The 14,947-nt window shown below is 46.8% G+C and overlaps 1 protein-coding gene across 3 annotated transcripts in view; it reads right to left on the bottom strand.

Moving 5' to 3' along the window:
- CACNA1E (calcium voltage-gated channel subunit alpha1 E) overlaps nt 1–14,947 on the bottom strand; it is a gene marked incomplete at its 5' end in the record, with an annotated part of 295,319 nt that overhangs the window by 194,028 nt on the left and 86,344 nt on the right. For all 3 annotated transcript variants that reach the window (XM_082675182.1, XM_082675183.1, XM_082675184.1), the window contains 3 exons: nt 7,070–7,251; nt 8,395–8,547; nt 9,878–9,981. In XM_082675182.1, coding sequence (XP_082531308.1) covers nt 7,070–7,251; nt 8,395–8,547; nt 9,878–9,981 — 439 coding nt within the window. The remainder of the gene's footprint in view (nt 1–7,069; nt 7,252–8,394; nt 8,548–9,877; nt 9,982–14,947) is intronic.

Raw genomic sequence — 14,947 nt, 5'->3', positions numbered from 1 at the left:
ACGTCTTCAGAGCAATGAGACAGGTTTCTCAAACTCACTCCATAGACTGAATTTGTCCAGGAGATTCCAGAGTAACATTTGAAAAAAGGCCTATAATCCGTTTACTCCCTTTTCACAGTCTCCCCCCGCCTCCCCACCTCTTTCTTCCCTACCCAGCTCAAATTCCACCTCTCCTGATTCTCATTTTATTGGTGAAAGCCAACTCTCCACCTACTTCCTTGCCTGAACCTCAGGGGCCAAATGTGACTACAGGAAAACACAACACAGTCACTGGTCTCACTTTCACCCCAGCACCATTAACCCCAAGCGGGTCCTCCATGCTGCCCGGCGATCAGATCCCCACTGCACTTAGTCCCTCGCTCCAACTTCCAGCATTTCCCTCCTCCCACCTTCGGCTCATGACCTGACTTTCTATTTCATCGAGACAATAGAAGCAATAGGGGAATTTCTACACGCTTCCGTCACCACGTCTACCCCCCATCCCAGCCTCTGCAGCCTCCCTCCTAGGACCATGGATGAACCATGAAGCTGGGCTCCAAGCCTCGCCCTCCAACCTGTGCTCTGATGGGCTAGGAGCCCACCCCCTCTTACCTGCTTTAGAAGGGCGCTCCACCAGCTGTCCTCTCTCTCCAGCAGCAATGATTTTTACCTTGAATGACTCATTCTCACCAAAAAGCAAGTGGTATTTCTTCTACCTGCCCCACTCTCTCTGCTTCTCTTTCAACAAAACTCAACACGACGGTCTGTATGGCTGTCTCCAAACCTCTCTTAAACCTTCTCCAATCAGGTTTTCGCCCCTCCCACTTTCCCCTCCTGGCCTCTGATGATTAATTCTTAGCCCTTATCTGCCTTGACCCATCTCTAGGCAGCATTTGATTCAGCTGATCACTGCTACTTCTTCCTGAAGCACTCTCTTCCCTTGGCCTATAGGACACCCTGCCCCCCTACGGCTCCTTCTCAGTCTTCTCGCTAACTCCTTAACTCACCCACATCTTAACACTGGAACTTAGTGCTGGAACCTCTTCTCTATAGTTAGATATTTCCTTCCTTGATGGTTTCTCCAGTCTTTGCACTTTAAATACCATTCTATACACAGAAAACTCCTGAATTTATTATCTCCAGCCTAGGCTCCTACCCTGAATCCATTTACCCAACTCTCTCCCTACACCATATTAATAAGCATCGCAAATTTTTCATTCATGTCCAAACTCAATTCTTTATCTTCCTCCCCATCTACTTCACCTCTCAGCCTTCACGGGAAAGGGGCAGACTAACTTCCGGTATCCACTTATTAATCCCTTTGTGTATGAGACAAGTCACAGGTGAACAGACACTGGTATCAACTGGTATCAGATTCCAGGTGTCATCTGTATTACAGGGACCCAGACAACTGCAAGGACACGGGAACAGGCTCGCACAGACAGGGATGTGGGGGAAAAAACAGCCTATTCCAGAGCATGAGTGATCGGTTACAGGAGTCTACAAATTGTACCAACTAGACACCTTATCCTAGGTCAGCTGGTACACCTTACCACTCTGACACCGTAAGATGATGGTAGGTTCCTGGCCCCTATCTGTCAAATGAGCTCTGAGTATGTTCTGTTCCCAGAGCATGTGGAGGAGGTGGTGATGAAAACTAAAGCAGAGATGAGCAAACAACATTCCCTAGTCGCATGGAACTCAGCACCGAACACGTTCTCTGCAGATACTATAAAATCAGAGAAACTTCAGGAAGCTGGAGACGGCAGTTTTCCACCAACCCTCGGATGTGGCATTATTCTTTCAACAAACAACAATTATATGTTGTATACATACAATTATTTTTTCAGCAACGAGGCAAAAAGTGAGTTCTCTGTTAACCATTTAGCATATATTAACTATGTGTAGCTGGGAGAAGGCAACTTAAGGAGCGTCACGGGCTCTGTCACAGACCAAAGGACTTCCGAGAGTGAGGAAGACTCTCAGAAAGCATCAGACCACAGGTTGCCTCTTCTTTCCAAAAGCCAGGAAACAGTATAAAAATCTTCCCCACAGCAGCACAGAGCACCGAGGCAGTCATAACAGATACAGCTGGCGCACCTGTGAAGCCGAAGAACGCACACCTCCAAAAGTGTCCACATCTGCATGAGTTATCAACACCAGGTGAGAAGAGAAACAGCTTGATGAGAAATACAGATGAAAGGTAGAAATACCGATCAAAACGACTGGACTTGAAGAGCACAGATTGGAGGAACCGCAGACAGCGAATGGGAACCCCCGCAATCTGTATATTATATTCCTGGTACCACAAACAGCAGAGAACATAAAACCAGAATGACGACAGGGAAATCAGACTCAGCCCAGAATCGGGAGAAAGCCAGATCTGAGAGCCACACCTCACCCAGGTGAAGAAGGTTAGAAGTTAATAATGGAGCCACGGTAACATCTGCGGAGTGAACAGCACTGAGGGAGAAGGTGCTGTCCTGGAGAAGCAACACCTATCCAGATTAGAAGAAATGAAAGGAATTAAACTCGTAAGAAGAAGGGAGAGTCTGCAAATGGAGGAGACCTTGGGAGAGACAGACAAAACAGGAAGAAGCAGCCAGCAGAACCGTAGACTGCTTTGCATCTTTCTACCACAAGAGGGAGGGAAGCCAAGAATACAGTTGGAGTGGGACCAAGCCAAGTTGAAATTTTGGGAGAGACTAAATTGAGCACAGCACGCAGGACTCCAGGTTGCCCTGACGATGGGAACTCTCCCCCACCCTTACAATCATGCATGCTCATGAGAAAAGCTACATGCAAATGAAGTCAACGGTAATCAATGGCAGAGCCACACAAGGTCACAGGAGGCATTTAGGAAGGGTCTGTGCGGCAGAAAAGGGATGCAAACACCAGGGAAGCATTTAACTTACATAGAAAAAGGTTAAACTGAGTCCACATGTTTGAGAGAGCTTCTGCGTACAGTGTAAACCTGAAGGTTCTCCTAATGGTTTGGTTAAACTGGCGCCAATAAATCTTACGTATTTGTTGTAACCACTGAATAGAAGAGGCATTGGACGGGGAAATAGGGACTCCCTTTACTTTGTGGTCTTTGTGAAGAAATACAGTGGCTGGGTGAATTGGGCCTTCCAGGAATAGTGGTAGAAAGGGAGATCAACAGTTATATCTGCGTCTTATTAGCAGTGGTAATAATAAAAGGCACAGTGGGTAATTTTTCTCTATGTAGAAACATACATATATACATACATCTATTTAGAGTACTCAGGTGACTAGTTGTTCATAGTTAATTCAGTGCTGTGTAACCAGTTCCAATATATATGTAAAGTTTTGTCATTAAAAAATCTTAAGTTAAAATTAAGAGAAGAAAAATAAATACTCAGGTATCGTTGACACGGGCTTTCAGAATCTGCACGTTTTCAACCAAGATCCTAGGCATCTCTAATCTCATACTTTCAATGGGCATAAGCGGGAGAGGGGTGGTAGGTGAATTAGTCTGTACCTTTTATTTAAAAAAATTTTTTTTAATTTATTTATTTTTGGCTGTGCTGGGTCTTCATTGCTGCGTGCAGGCTTGCTCTAGTTGCGGTGAGCGGGGGCTACTCTTCGTTGAGGTGCGCAGGTTTCTCATTGCACTGGCTTCTCTTGTTGTGGAGCATGAGCTCTAGGTGTGCGGGCTTCAGTAGTTGCAGCACACTGGCTCAGTAGTTGTGGCAAACAGGCTCAGTAGTTGTGGCTCACGGGCTCTAGAGTGCAGGCTCAGTAGTTGTGGCACACGGGCTTAGTTGCTCTGCAGCATGTGGGATCTTCCTGGACCAGAGCTCAAACCAATGTCCCCTGCATTGGCAGGCGGATTCTTAACCACTGCACCACCAGGGAAGCCCAGTCTGTACTATTTAAATTGTTATTTTCCCCCATCCTGGATCCTCTTTCCTGTCCAAGCTAAATGGTTGAATTTGGGTAAATTAAAAGTGTTTAAAACAAGACAACAGGTTATGCTAAGCCCCATGTCACCAATGCAAAACTTCATTTCAGTGTCAGCCTCTCCCACAAATGGGCTCTAAAACCAGTCAATCAGGAATCACCTGTTCAGCACTAGTGATCAGGTGAGTCATCTGCACCAGCATCTTCCTGATAAAACCCTGCCACGCCCCAAAGGAAAGTGACCTTGCCACAACTAATCCACTTTTTACTAACTTCCTGGTCCAGCGCCCTTCTGCCTACAAAAGCCTTTCGTTTTTTGAACAGCTCCTCAGAGCTCCTTTCCAGCTGCTAGATGGGATGCTGCCCAATTCATGAATGGCTGAATAAAGTCAATAACATCTTTGAAATTCACTCAGTTGAATTTTGGTTTCTTTAACAAAAGCTTGTATGACGTGACTCCACCATATATTGCAAGCCCTACACCCACCAGACTGAGGAGTCCACAGCTCTGAACCTTCCTCCAGTAGCAGAGAACCCTAACTCCAGGATGTGCATCCAGTTCCTGCGAGAGAGCTCTGCCTGGGCCATGCTTTCCACCCCAGTCTCCTGCTCAAAGGAAGCCCAGACTTTGATGGCTCCTTCTCTTCCTAAGGAGCCAGACTTTGTCCTTGTTCCACTGGCCTTTTTCATCCACCTTCTCCTGAATCAAGGGGTCGTTACCCATCTAACTACAACCATCACCTCTGCCTGTGGACTCTTGGCTCCATGCCCTCCCCCTAGATCCAATGCTTTGGAAAGTGATGTCATTTCAAAGTGGGCATGAGTTCATTCTGCCCCATAAGCAGCCACTTTTTGGAAATCAGCCCAACAGCTCATTGAGTTCCCTCAAGTCTGGATCCAGCCACAGGGGTAGCAGGAGGCCTTCAGTAAACTGAAGTTCAATGACTGATGTCATTGTCAGAGGTACTGTGAGTCTGTGGCCCTGGGAGCCCATGCAATCCAAGGTTTCAGAGAATCTGCAGCTTGACCTCTTCTCCCTGCTTCCTCGGTAGAGCACACCTGCGTTCACTGTGTCTGGGTGACCTCCATACCTATGTTGGACAGATAACCTGAGGGAGACTGGAATTTGAAGAGAGCACCAGGAGAGCAGGGATCATGGCACTTTTTTTTCCCCTCTGTTTCCCCAGTGCCTAGCACACTGCTTGACACATCACAGATGCTCACTAATATATGTCGAAAGAATGAATGAACAAAGGAACTAATGTAAGTGATGAGTAATTCCTGTTTATCTCAGTACCTTCTGAGCCTTGGCTCCGGAGGACCAACAGATCTTGCCTTTATCTTCAAATGCAACACTTCTCCCTTCAGGCTTTCAATGCATTTATCACATCACTTAGGTGAGTCTACACATATAAGTGAAATACATCCCTCCCAAAGCCCCGCAAATGACACCAGCCGCTGTGGGGACAGTGCTGTCATTTCCAGAGGTGCCTGGTTAATCTGAGTGACACGGCTTCGAGACAACCTTCACATCTCAAATGAGGAGCAACTGGACTCATCAACCTCGCCTCCCTGACCTCCTTCCTGCCACCCCACAACTGGTGAGAATCCCAGAGTGTCCTCAAGGGTTTTCTAGGTCACACATAACCCCCCTGGGCTTTCTGGGCATACGCTGGTCCTTGGGACTTCTTCACTGCCCTGTAGAGCTTTGGCATAACAGCCTGTGGCTGTTTTCTGCAAAGCTCTACCTGCCTGGGAGCTTGGGAATGGGTCCAGGTTAGTGATGGACATTTACTAGGTACCTACTTGTACGGGCTTTATGCAGACCCTGGCTCTTCCTCCATGACAATCTGGTTGAGTCTCTCCTGAGACAGCATTTCCTTTCCTTCCGGTATAGATTATGTCCAGAAGTCCTTCTAAGGGGGGCTTTTTGTAAGCCACCCCATGTTCCACCCATTATTTATACAGACGGAATCAGGTTAGAAGGAAAGGTAAAGGTAGACTGTGGGAGGGCAAGTAAGATGGGTGATTGCTCCAAACGGATCTGCCTTGGGGTGGGCTGGCTGTATGCATAGGAGGGTACGGACCTTTATGAGCACCTATTTACAAAGACAATTTGCCCAAATTGCTTTGCCCCCCTAGGCCTCCTATGTAGCAAAGCACACACCTCCCCACCCTCTCATTTTAGAACTTAGACTCTGCACCATGCCTTTCATAACTTGTTGAGATCAGACTCTGGGAGGTGGAAGACACTTGAGTGCTCACTCTAACATCCCGCACAGACAGTTAGATAGCCCTGTCTTGTATACCAACTCAGAACTTTCCCAACATGCCCAATCACATGAATCACCAGGGGCACGTGTAAAAAATGTAGCTCAGCTCACCAACTATTCAAAACCACATGAAATCAAAATCTCCAAGGGCCTGTGAATCAGAATTTTCAACAAGCATCCCTAGTGAGTCTTACAATTAAGCGTGTTACTTATGTGCATGTGATGCAATGGTTCTTGAGGGAAGCTACATATTAGAATCAGCTAGGAAGCTTTAAAAAGAAAATCAATGATAGGTCTCTACCCCTAGCTATTCCTACTTAACTCGTCTGGAGTAGAGCCCAGGCGATGTCAATTTTTAAAGCTCCCTCCCAGCTGCTTCTAGTGTGCGGCCAGGGGTGGGAACTACCGGAATACCTTCCCAGGCCAGTGGTAAGCTCTTTGAAGACAGCAACCAACAAATCTATACCTCTTGGTGCCCCTCACTGAATCCCACCACCATGTCGAACCAGTAGCAGAACAAAACGGCTGAGCTGATCTGACTAGCAGTTCACCCATCAAATATGGCATGTAATTTCCTAACTATATTAAGAAGCTGTGTACTTAGCAAGAGGCCAAAAAACAGAGGCAAATGAACTGCTCAGTATAGATTATGTCCAGAAGTCCTTCTAAAGGGGGCTTTTTGTAAGCTACCCCATGTTCCACCCATTATTTATACAGACAGAATCAGGTTAGGAGGAAAGGAAAAGGTAGCCCGTGGGAGGGCAACCATGGTTGAGTCTACACACACACACACGCGCGCACACACACACACACACACGCACACACGCACACACACACACACACACACACACACACACACACACCTGCTCCGGCCCCTCGCCAGCTCTACTCACATTGTACAGCACGGTGGTCCACCCTTCCATGGTGATGCACTGGAAGACAGTCAGCACAGCAAAAAGGATGTTATCAAACTGGGTGATCCCATCATTGGGGCCGATCCAGTCCCGGCATTCATAACCAGCTGGGCAGCCCTGCACACCACATGGGTGAGGGGGGTCAAATCCTTCTAGAATACCTGCAGACACATTTGGAGGGTGGGGGATAAACCACACGATGCTTAGCATGAGCTGGAAATGATCCCAGGAGGCCACAAGCATGCAATTCTATTTCCCACAGAAAGGTTTGTCCTTCTTTGTCTCCAGCTCCTACCCTTCTCTGGCATCTCTGCACCTCACAGCTCACGTACCATGTGTTCAACCCAATGGTTCCCAACCTCCTGTGAAAATGAAGCCTCCTCCACATGCCCCCCCCACCCCCTCTTTCCTCAGGTCACATCTTCTACCTTCTCCTGAGTCCCACGGGAATTTACAGGACTGGGTCACCCAGAAAGGTCTGAGCTGAAGGCAGAATCTTACTGCTTTTCTAACTTCAGACTCCAGGATAGACTCTTAGTTCTTTCTGGGTTCCTTGGGAACAATTTAAAACTACAGTCCCTTCTGTGGATCTTAACTCCTTGTTTTTATGGCCTAAATTCCTCATCTTAAATAAGACAAAAATAAAAATCCAACGTGAAAGGTGTCCTTTGAAGATTCTTTTCATAAAAACATGGTACCTAATTGGGCTCCTTCAACCTCTCCCCTGCCCCCTTTCCTCCTAAAGCACTCGACTGAACTTGAAAAGAACAAAGAAGATACAGGGAGACAAGAATGCCAGATCTGTGTACGCTGCTCATCTCCCAAGCACCCCTGCCAAGTCATGCTCAGAACTCCCCCAGTTCTTCCACACTATGTGTGGGTCATAGCAGAGAGGGGGAAGGTCATGAGCTCGAGCATGGGTGGAAAATGTCCCCAAGCTCTGGAGGGGCCCCAGATCTGACTCCGGACTCCTGGTCTCTCTGGCTGTGGGCCAAAGAGGCCACATACAAAGGGTAATTCTTCAGGCAGAAGGTTTTTGACATGCATTCTGATGGCCTCCTACCAAGGGATGGGACAGCTGAGACCTTCTATTGAAATAAACTATAAACCTAAGAGGTTACTCGCTTTGCGGTATCAATGCACAATGGGGATCTTTAGGCTGGTTGTGCCCCGTAAAGCTGCTGACTAGGAAGCCTCTGGTTCTAATTCTGGGGTTGGGACCAGCCTCCAAATGCCCTGAAATGACCCCGATGACCAGAGGAGAGAGGAGGGAAGCAGCAGACGTCAGCAAACAGTGCCCCTACCTGAATTGTTCATGAAGCAAGCTCGGTGCAGCTTCCCACTGTAGAACTCCAAGCCGATGATCGCAAACATCAGGATGGCAAAGAAGAGCAGAAGGCCAATCTGCAGCAGAGGCACCATGGCCTTCATGATGGACTTCAACACAATCTGCAGGCCTGCAAGGAAAGCAAGAGAATGATAAACGGAGCCCTCGCTCGGCACCACCTCATACGGCAGGCTGACTTCTTCCTGGGAGAAGAGGGGCAAGTCTGAGGGAAAAGAGCCATTGATCCTGAAATGATAAAGCAATTCACGAAGGGACAACCAGGATAAGTCAAGCCAAAGACGGCCATCACCCCCTCCCCTAGGGATCAATCCCTACCTCTTCCTCACCGTTCCCTGATCATTTACATACCTATCACCCTTCCCTTATTCGCTGCACCCATGCTGTCTTCTGGATTCCTCCTATAGATGAAACTTATTAGAATACGCTTCTTTCCTAAAGGGAATTAGGCCCAGCCCTGCTAGGCTATAAGTCTGTAAGAACAAGGAAAAAGTTCATCTTCCCCACGACTCAATCTCAGACCCAGCTCTCCCACCCACTGTTGGGGAAGCAGAATTAGGACAACCACTGTTCATGAAACACCATATCCTTTGACCCAGAAATTGTCCTTCTAGGATTCTAGCCTAAGAAAATAATCAGAGATTTGAATAATATTTAAGTAAAAAGATGTTTGTTGCAGCACTATTTCTAGTTAGAAAAAGAAAACTGCAAATAACCTAAATGAATAGCAACACAGAAATGACTACCCAAGTCAGGGACTGTATAAGACAGACTATAATACAGATTTAAAAATCATATTTCTGAAGAATTTTTTTTTTTTTTTTTTTGGCGGTATGCAGGCCTCTCACTGTTGTGGCCTCTCCCGTTGCGGAGCCCAGGCTCCAGACGCGCAGGCTCAGCGGCCATGGCTCACTGGCCCAGCTGCTCCGCGGCATGTGGGATCTTCCCGGACCGGGGCACGAACCCGTGTCCCCTGCATCAGCAGGCGGACTCTCAACCACTGCGCCACCAGGGAAGCCCTGAAGAATTTTTAACGTCAGGAAAATCAAATGCTTATGATGGGATCCAATACCAAAATTACAGCATGATCCCAATCACATTAAAATGCACAGGAAAAAATGAATGAAAAAATATGCTAAAATGTTAACAAAAGTTATATTTCTGAGTGATAGGATAATGGGTGCTCTTCATTTTCTATTATTTCCTTTACTTTCCCAATTTTTTACAAAGATCTTTCATTATTTTTTAAATATGAAAAAAGTCTGCTAAATTTTAAAATGGAAGGTGATGCCGGATTGCCGCAGGTCCTCTATTTATTACTGCAGGGGCTTCCTCTCAGGAGAAATTATTTCTTGTTTATCCCTAATTCTCTTCGACCCTGGATCTGGTTGAGGACACATCAGTAAAGCTATCAGCAGAGGAGAAAGAAGAAAGGTGCTCACTAGGTATCCCCGACACGAGCTTCAGGGGCCTTAGGACACGCACAGCCCGGAGCGTCCTCAGGTCCACATGTGTGTTGAAGTGGGTTCCCGCAGTGGCCAGGATGCTGCAGATGGAGACACAGAAGGTCAAGGTTACCACAGTCTGCCTTTCTCCCGCTGTTCCACGGGGGAAGCTGGGTTAAAGAAGGATCATCGGCCTGGAAAGCACACAGAGCTGATGCCAGCTGCGTGTGGGCGCACCTGAGCTTGGGTGAATCACCAGTGATTCCGAATGGAATTAAATTTAGCCGCATGGATTTCACTTCGAAAAGGAGGAAAACTGATCATCGCAATGGAATCCTAGCTACAAATCATTAGTAAAACACAAGGTCCCCAGCATCTGTCTCATCCCTGCCCCGAAACCGTGTCCCCTACCCTCCTCTCTGCCCCTTGCCAATTTCCTTCCCCTCTTTCCAACCTACCAAGGGCCTCACATATTTTATCTTAAAATTTTCTTCGATTCCCCTGTCTCCTATTGCCTTCAGGAAATTTCTCTGGATTAACTGCAGTAAAGGAGTAACTCACTCTTCTTTACCTTGACGCTTAGAATTTTTACCAAACAAAATCAATCACTCTGATGCTTATACTTAGGGAATAACGTCACTGGTCCCCATGCAGTATTTTTATAATCGCCCCCAAATCACTGTGTGACCTGGATTTGGTTTCTTTGTTTCCACTCTTCTACTTCCACAGCCATATCCAGGAACACACACACACACACAACAAAAATCCATAACAATCCTATTAGATGGTGTACACCAAGTACCTTGTCTTGAGGAGACAATTTATTTCATATAATCCCATGACACTGCAAGTACTTTGGAGAGACAAAGACACTTAAGTATTTATGATAGGTACAGCAGAAGACTAACAGTCAGAAGAACTGGGTTTCAGTCCTGACTCATGTACTTGTGAACTGGGTGCCTTGAGGCCAGTCAACCTCTATGAGCCACGCTACCCTTATCTGCAAACTGGGGGAGTACCATGGCCTAGTTACAAAAACAAAACGACATGGAATTGAATGTTATGAGTGTTCTGTAAACTATAACGTGCAAAACAGACATTATATCTAACACAAATGTTAATAATATTGCCTTTACAACTCTGTCTAATTTTAGTCTTCTTTCTGTAGGGTACTGCTTTTTCTTCCTTACAACTTCCGGGACAATTTCAGCTATGTGGAACTATTGGGGAATGACTCATTCAGAAAACTGAGTTTTCTATATGGTCAAAGGGTGGCAAGAATGATTTATTTCATTTAATTATTTTAAGGGGCTTTGGAGGACTGGGGAGAGGCTGGTTCAGCTGAGGGTAAAAAGGGCCTGGACACATCCCGTGGCTGGCCACGCGAGGCCCCTGCACCATAGTTTTGCTTCTCTCTTTGACGTTAGCTTTACTTTTCTTCTCTTTCCCATGTCATCAACCCTGTTTCTCTGACATTTGACATTCAAGATACCTTGAAGTCTCTTTAATACGTGAACGAAACGTTTATGCTCTATTATCTCTAGAAAGTAGATACAGGATCAACAGAGACAAATTACGCAGACCCAGATTATAATCACGAGCAGTAACTTTGAGACAAGCAGTGCTGGCCAACAGCCAAGTGGGCTGCTTTATGTGGTAGTGACTTCCCGACATTCGAAGTATTCAGGACAGACAGAAGAACTCTCTTTTACGAAGGTAAGAGGGTTCCAACATTGGGTTGAAGGTTATTTAAATGACCAACAGAGATTTCTTTCAACTTTAAGATTCTATAATTCTATATGGATCCAATCTCAAAATCAGAACCACAAAGAAAGTTTAGTCTCATAACGCATCTCAGGAGCTAGGTTTTCTCTGTCTCTCCCAACCCAAACTTCCATCCTCTCATCTTAAAAGGAGGGAATTCAGGAGACACTGCTTTTGACTCTATCTTCCAAGGCCGAAGAGTAACATTAGGGAGGGGAGTGATGTAATTTCTAGTAAGTAGGAAAAAACTGAAGAGAAGACAGAACAAGGAGAAACATGGAAAATAGGAGTGAAAAACAGGACAGAAATAGAAAAAAAAACAAAAGAAAAGAGAGAGAGAGAAAGAGAAGCTTCAAGGATAGGTATAGTGATAGAGAAGCAGAACCCCAGGAGAATGGTGCCATTGCTCCCCTGATTCCGCTAACAAGGGAAGGAGACTGTACTCAGTCTTCGGAGGGGCACGCATGGAGGCTGCTTTCCCTCTGGTTCGCTGTCTTACAAACGCAGTGGATAGAATCTGCCCCGTTCAGAAACCAGAGTTCTGTTTCCTAGGATACCCAGATACATGTGAGATGCTCTTTCATATCATAAGAAGGGCCATTGAAAATGAAAATCTCCCCAGCCCAGAGATGAACAAGGTACATTTCGGAACACGGAGGTAGGAGGCCAAGGACGACATTAAAGGGCAAGAAGGTGCAGGTGTAGAGAGAAAAACAAAGCAGCAGCAGAGGGAAAGGAGAATGAGAGGATGGGCAGTGAGCAAAGGAAATGTGGAGATGAAAGCAATAAGGGAAATAAGAAGAAGTGAAAGCTGGTGGAGAAGCAAATGTCAGAGAAACAGGGATGATGACATGGGAAAGAGAAGAAAAGTAAAGTTAACGTCAGAGAAGCAAAAATATGGTGCAGGGGCCTCGTGTGGCCAGCCATGAGATGTGTCCAGGCCGTTTGTACCCTCAGCTGAACCAACCTCTCCCCAGTCCTCCAAAGCCCCATCACACTTCAGGCAGGGCTGTGCGCCTGTGGCCCTGTGCTCCCCTGGCCCTCAGAATTTTCTTCTCTTTCATCCAGTGCAGGAGGGCTGTCAACAGAATCTCTGGCTGCTGCACATTGGCCACTGGCTACCTGCTAGTATTCAAATCGTCTTTGAGGGCAGGAATCACAATGTGGTTCCCCCATCCACCTGTCAGAAACAGGAGCAATGGGATCCTTAGAGGAAAAGATCGTTAAGGAAAAGGGCCCTATTCTGAGCTCCCATAAAATTCTGTGCCCACCGCCATCACTGCCCTTAGCACATCCCAAAGGAAGTCTCTGTGTTCTCATCTGTCTACCCTCTGAGATTCAGAGCTTCTCACCTGGAGACACCGTCTTCCTCATCTCGACAGGCCCCACACCTAGCCCAGGGTCTGGCAAGTAAAAGGTGCTCAATAAATGCTCGAAACTGCACTGACGAAAGTAATAAACGTGTTGAGGCAGAGACCAGATGGACAGACATACTGCAGAAACCCTAGAGCTTATCAATGAAAAGATTCAGATAGCACAGCTGATTTGCTACCCAAACACGCGCCTGTGTGAGCATACAGGAGTGCACAGGAAATCTGGCCTCGAGCACTGTAGGGCCTAATGAGGATCTTCTGATGTACTGCTAAGACTCCTGCTCTCAAACAGATCCCACAGGACAGGATCTGCCCAGCCCTCAGTGGGAGAGTTAGAGAGGGAGGGAGGAAGGAGGAAGACTCAAAATTCAAAGACTTGCCTCCTAGCAAAACCCAAGTACTGAAGAGTACCCAGCTCAGCACAGCTCCAAGCCTTGTCCGGAGCAGGCCTGCGCGAGAGGCTCTGGGAAAGCGAACCAGAGGAAAAGACCCTGGCCCTCAGTCTAGTGGAAGGAGACAGACACGGAAATGAAATGATTATAATTCACCGTGAAGAGTGTCAGAACAGAGGTGTTTACAAAGTGCTGTGAGAATGGGAAATACTGCAGTGGACAAATACAGGGCTTACTATCTGCTAGCATTTTCCAATATGTTATCTCATTAAGTCCTCCAAAATATCCTGATATTACTATCGACTCCACTTCATAGGGGAGGCAACTGAAGCTCAGAACAAAATTAAATTTCTAATAAATGGCAAGAACAGGCATTAAAGTTAGTTTTCCTGTGAGATCAAAACCCATCGTTTCCCTCTCTGCCATGACGCCGGGCAGCGTCTTCTCGGTCCCAGGCAGCTCCACTGTTCCTTAGTCCAGTGAGTTGCTAAAAATACCAAGGTTGCAGAGTGTGGTCGCCAAACGAGCCAGGGAACTTGGCTTCCTTCGTTCCAAGGCCACAGACTGCTAACTCCTACAGACTTGACAGCAATCGCTCTCAGAACCAGCAGGGTATGAGGCTCCTCGCACCCCAGGTGGTGACCGCCACAGTACCTACACATACACACAGGAAGGGACACGTGCACCACAAGGTCAGAGCGAGGCCACTGCGGAGGAGTTCAGTTCTGAGTTAATAAAAGCTAAGCTCTCCGCCGTCCCAAGAGGCATACGCATGTGCTCTTCAGGAGTGAGGGCTGTGTTCCCCATTCCTTTTGTCACCATGAGCACAGAGCCTGGTGGAGAGCTCTGGACACAGAGGGGGGTCTTAATTACTACTGTATCCCCCCAAGCAGAGGACAATCGGACAGCAAACAAACTTCTGACCAGCACCAGCACAGAGACTGTGTTCTGTAGGCTGTGAATGTTCAAAAAGTGTTTCCTGATGGATGTCAGGGCTCAGCCCTGCCTCTATCGTTTTTGCTTGTAGGTGTCAGCAGGTAAGAAGAGAATGGAGGCCGATATGATTCTGAGGGTGTGGCCTGCCCATCACACAGTGGCACAGCACAGCAGACGATGGGAGTGATGCTCTGGGCAATTATAACCAAAGGTCTCTTCCCAAGTCGTCACTCAAAGAATTCTTCAACACTGTATTCCTTTTGACCTTGGGGTTCTGCCATGACCTCCTTGTCGATCCAGATCTAACAGTCTCTTTGCACACATGTATTTCACTATACACTCCCATGGCTGAAGGTGCCCGGAAGCACTGTACAAATATTACACTAAAAATGATTCGTTGCTTATCTGAAATTCAAACTTAACTAGGCGTCTCGTATTCTAATTAGCTAAATCTGGCGACTCTACTTCAGTGGTGACCAGAAATGATCAAGTAAAGAGCCTCCCTTCTCAGTGGTTGCCCCAGCCCTAAATGAACATTCAAGTTGTCTTCTGAGAAGAGACACAAGCCCAGGACTGTTAGCATCAGGCCTAGAATTCCCTCC

This window comes from Grampus griseus, assembly GCF_964374135.1.
Source record: "Grampus griseus genome assembly, chromosome: 1".
Taxonomy (NCBI): Eukaryota; Metazoa; Chordata; class Mammalia; order Artiodactyla; family Delphinidae; genus Grampus; species Grampus griseus.
This window is presented reverse-complemented; position numbering and strand designations above follow the sequence as displayed.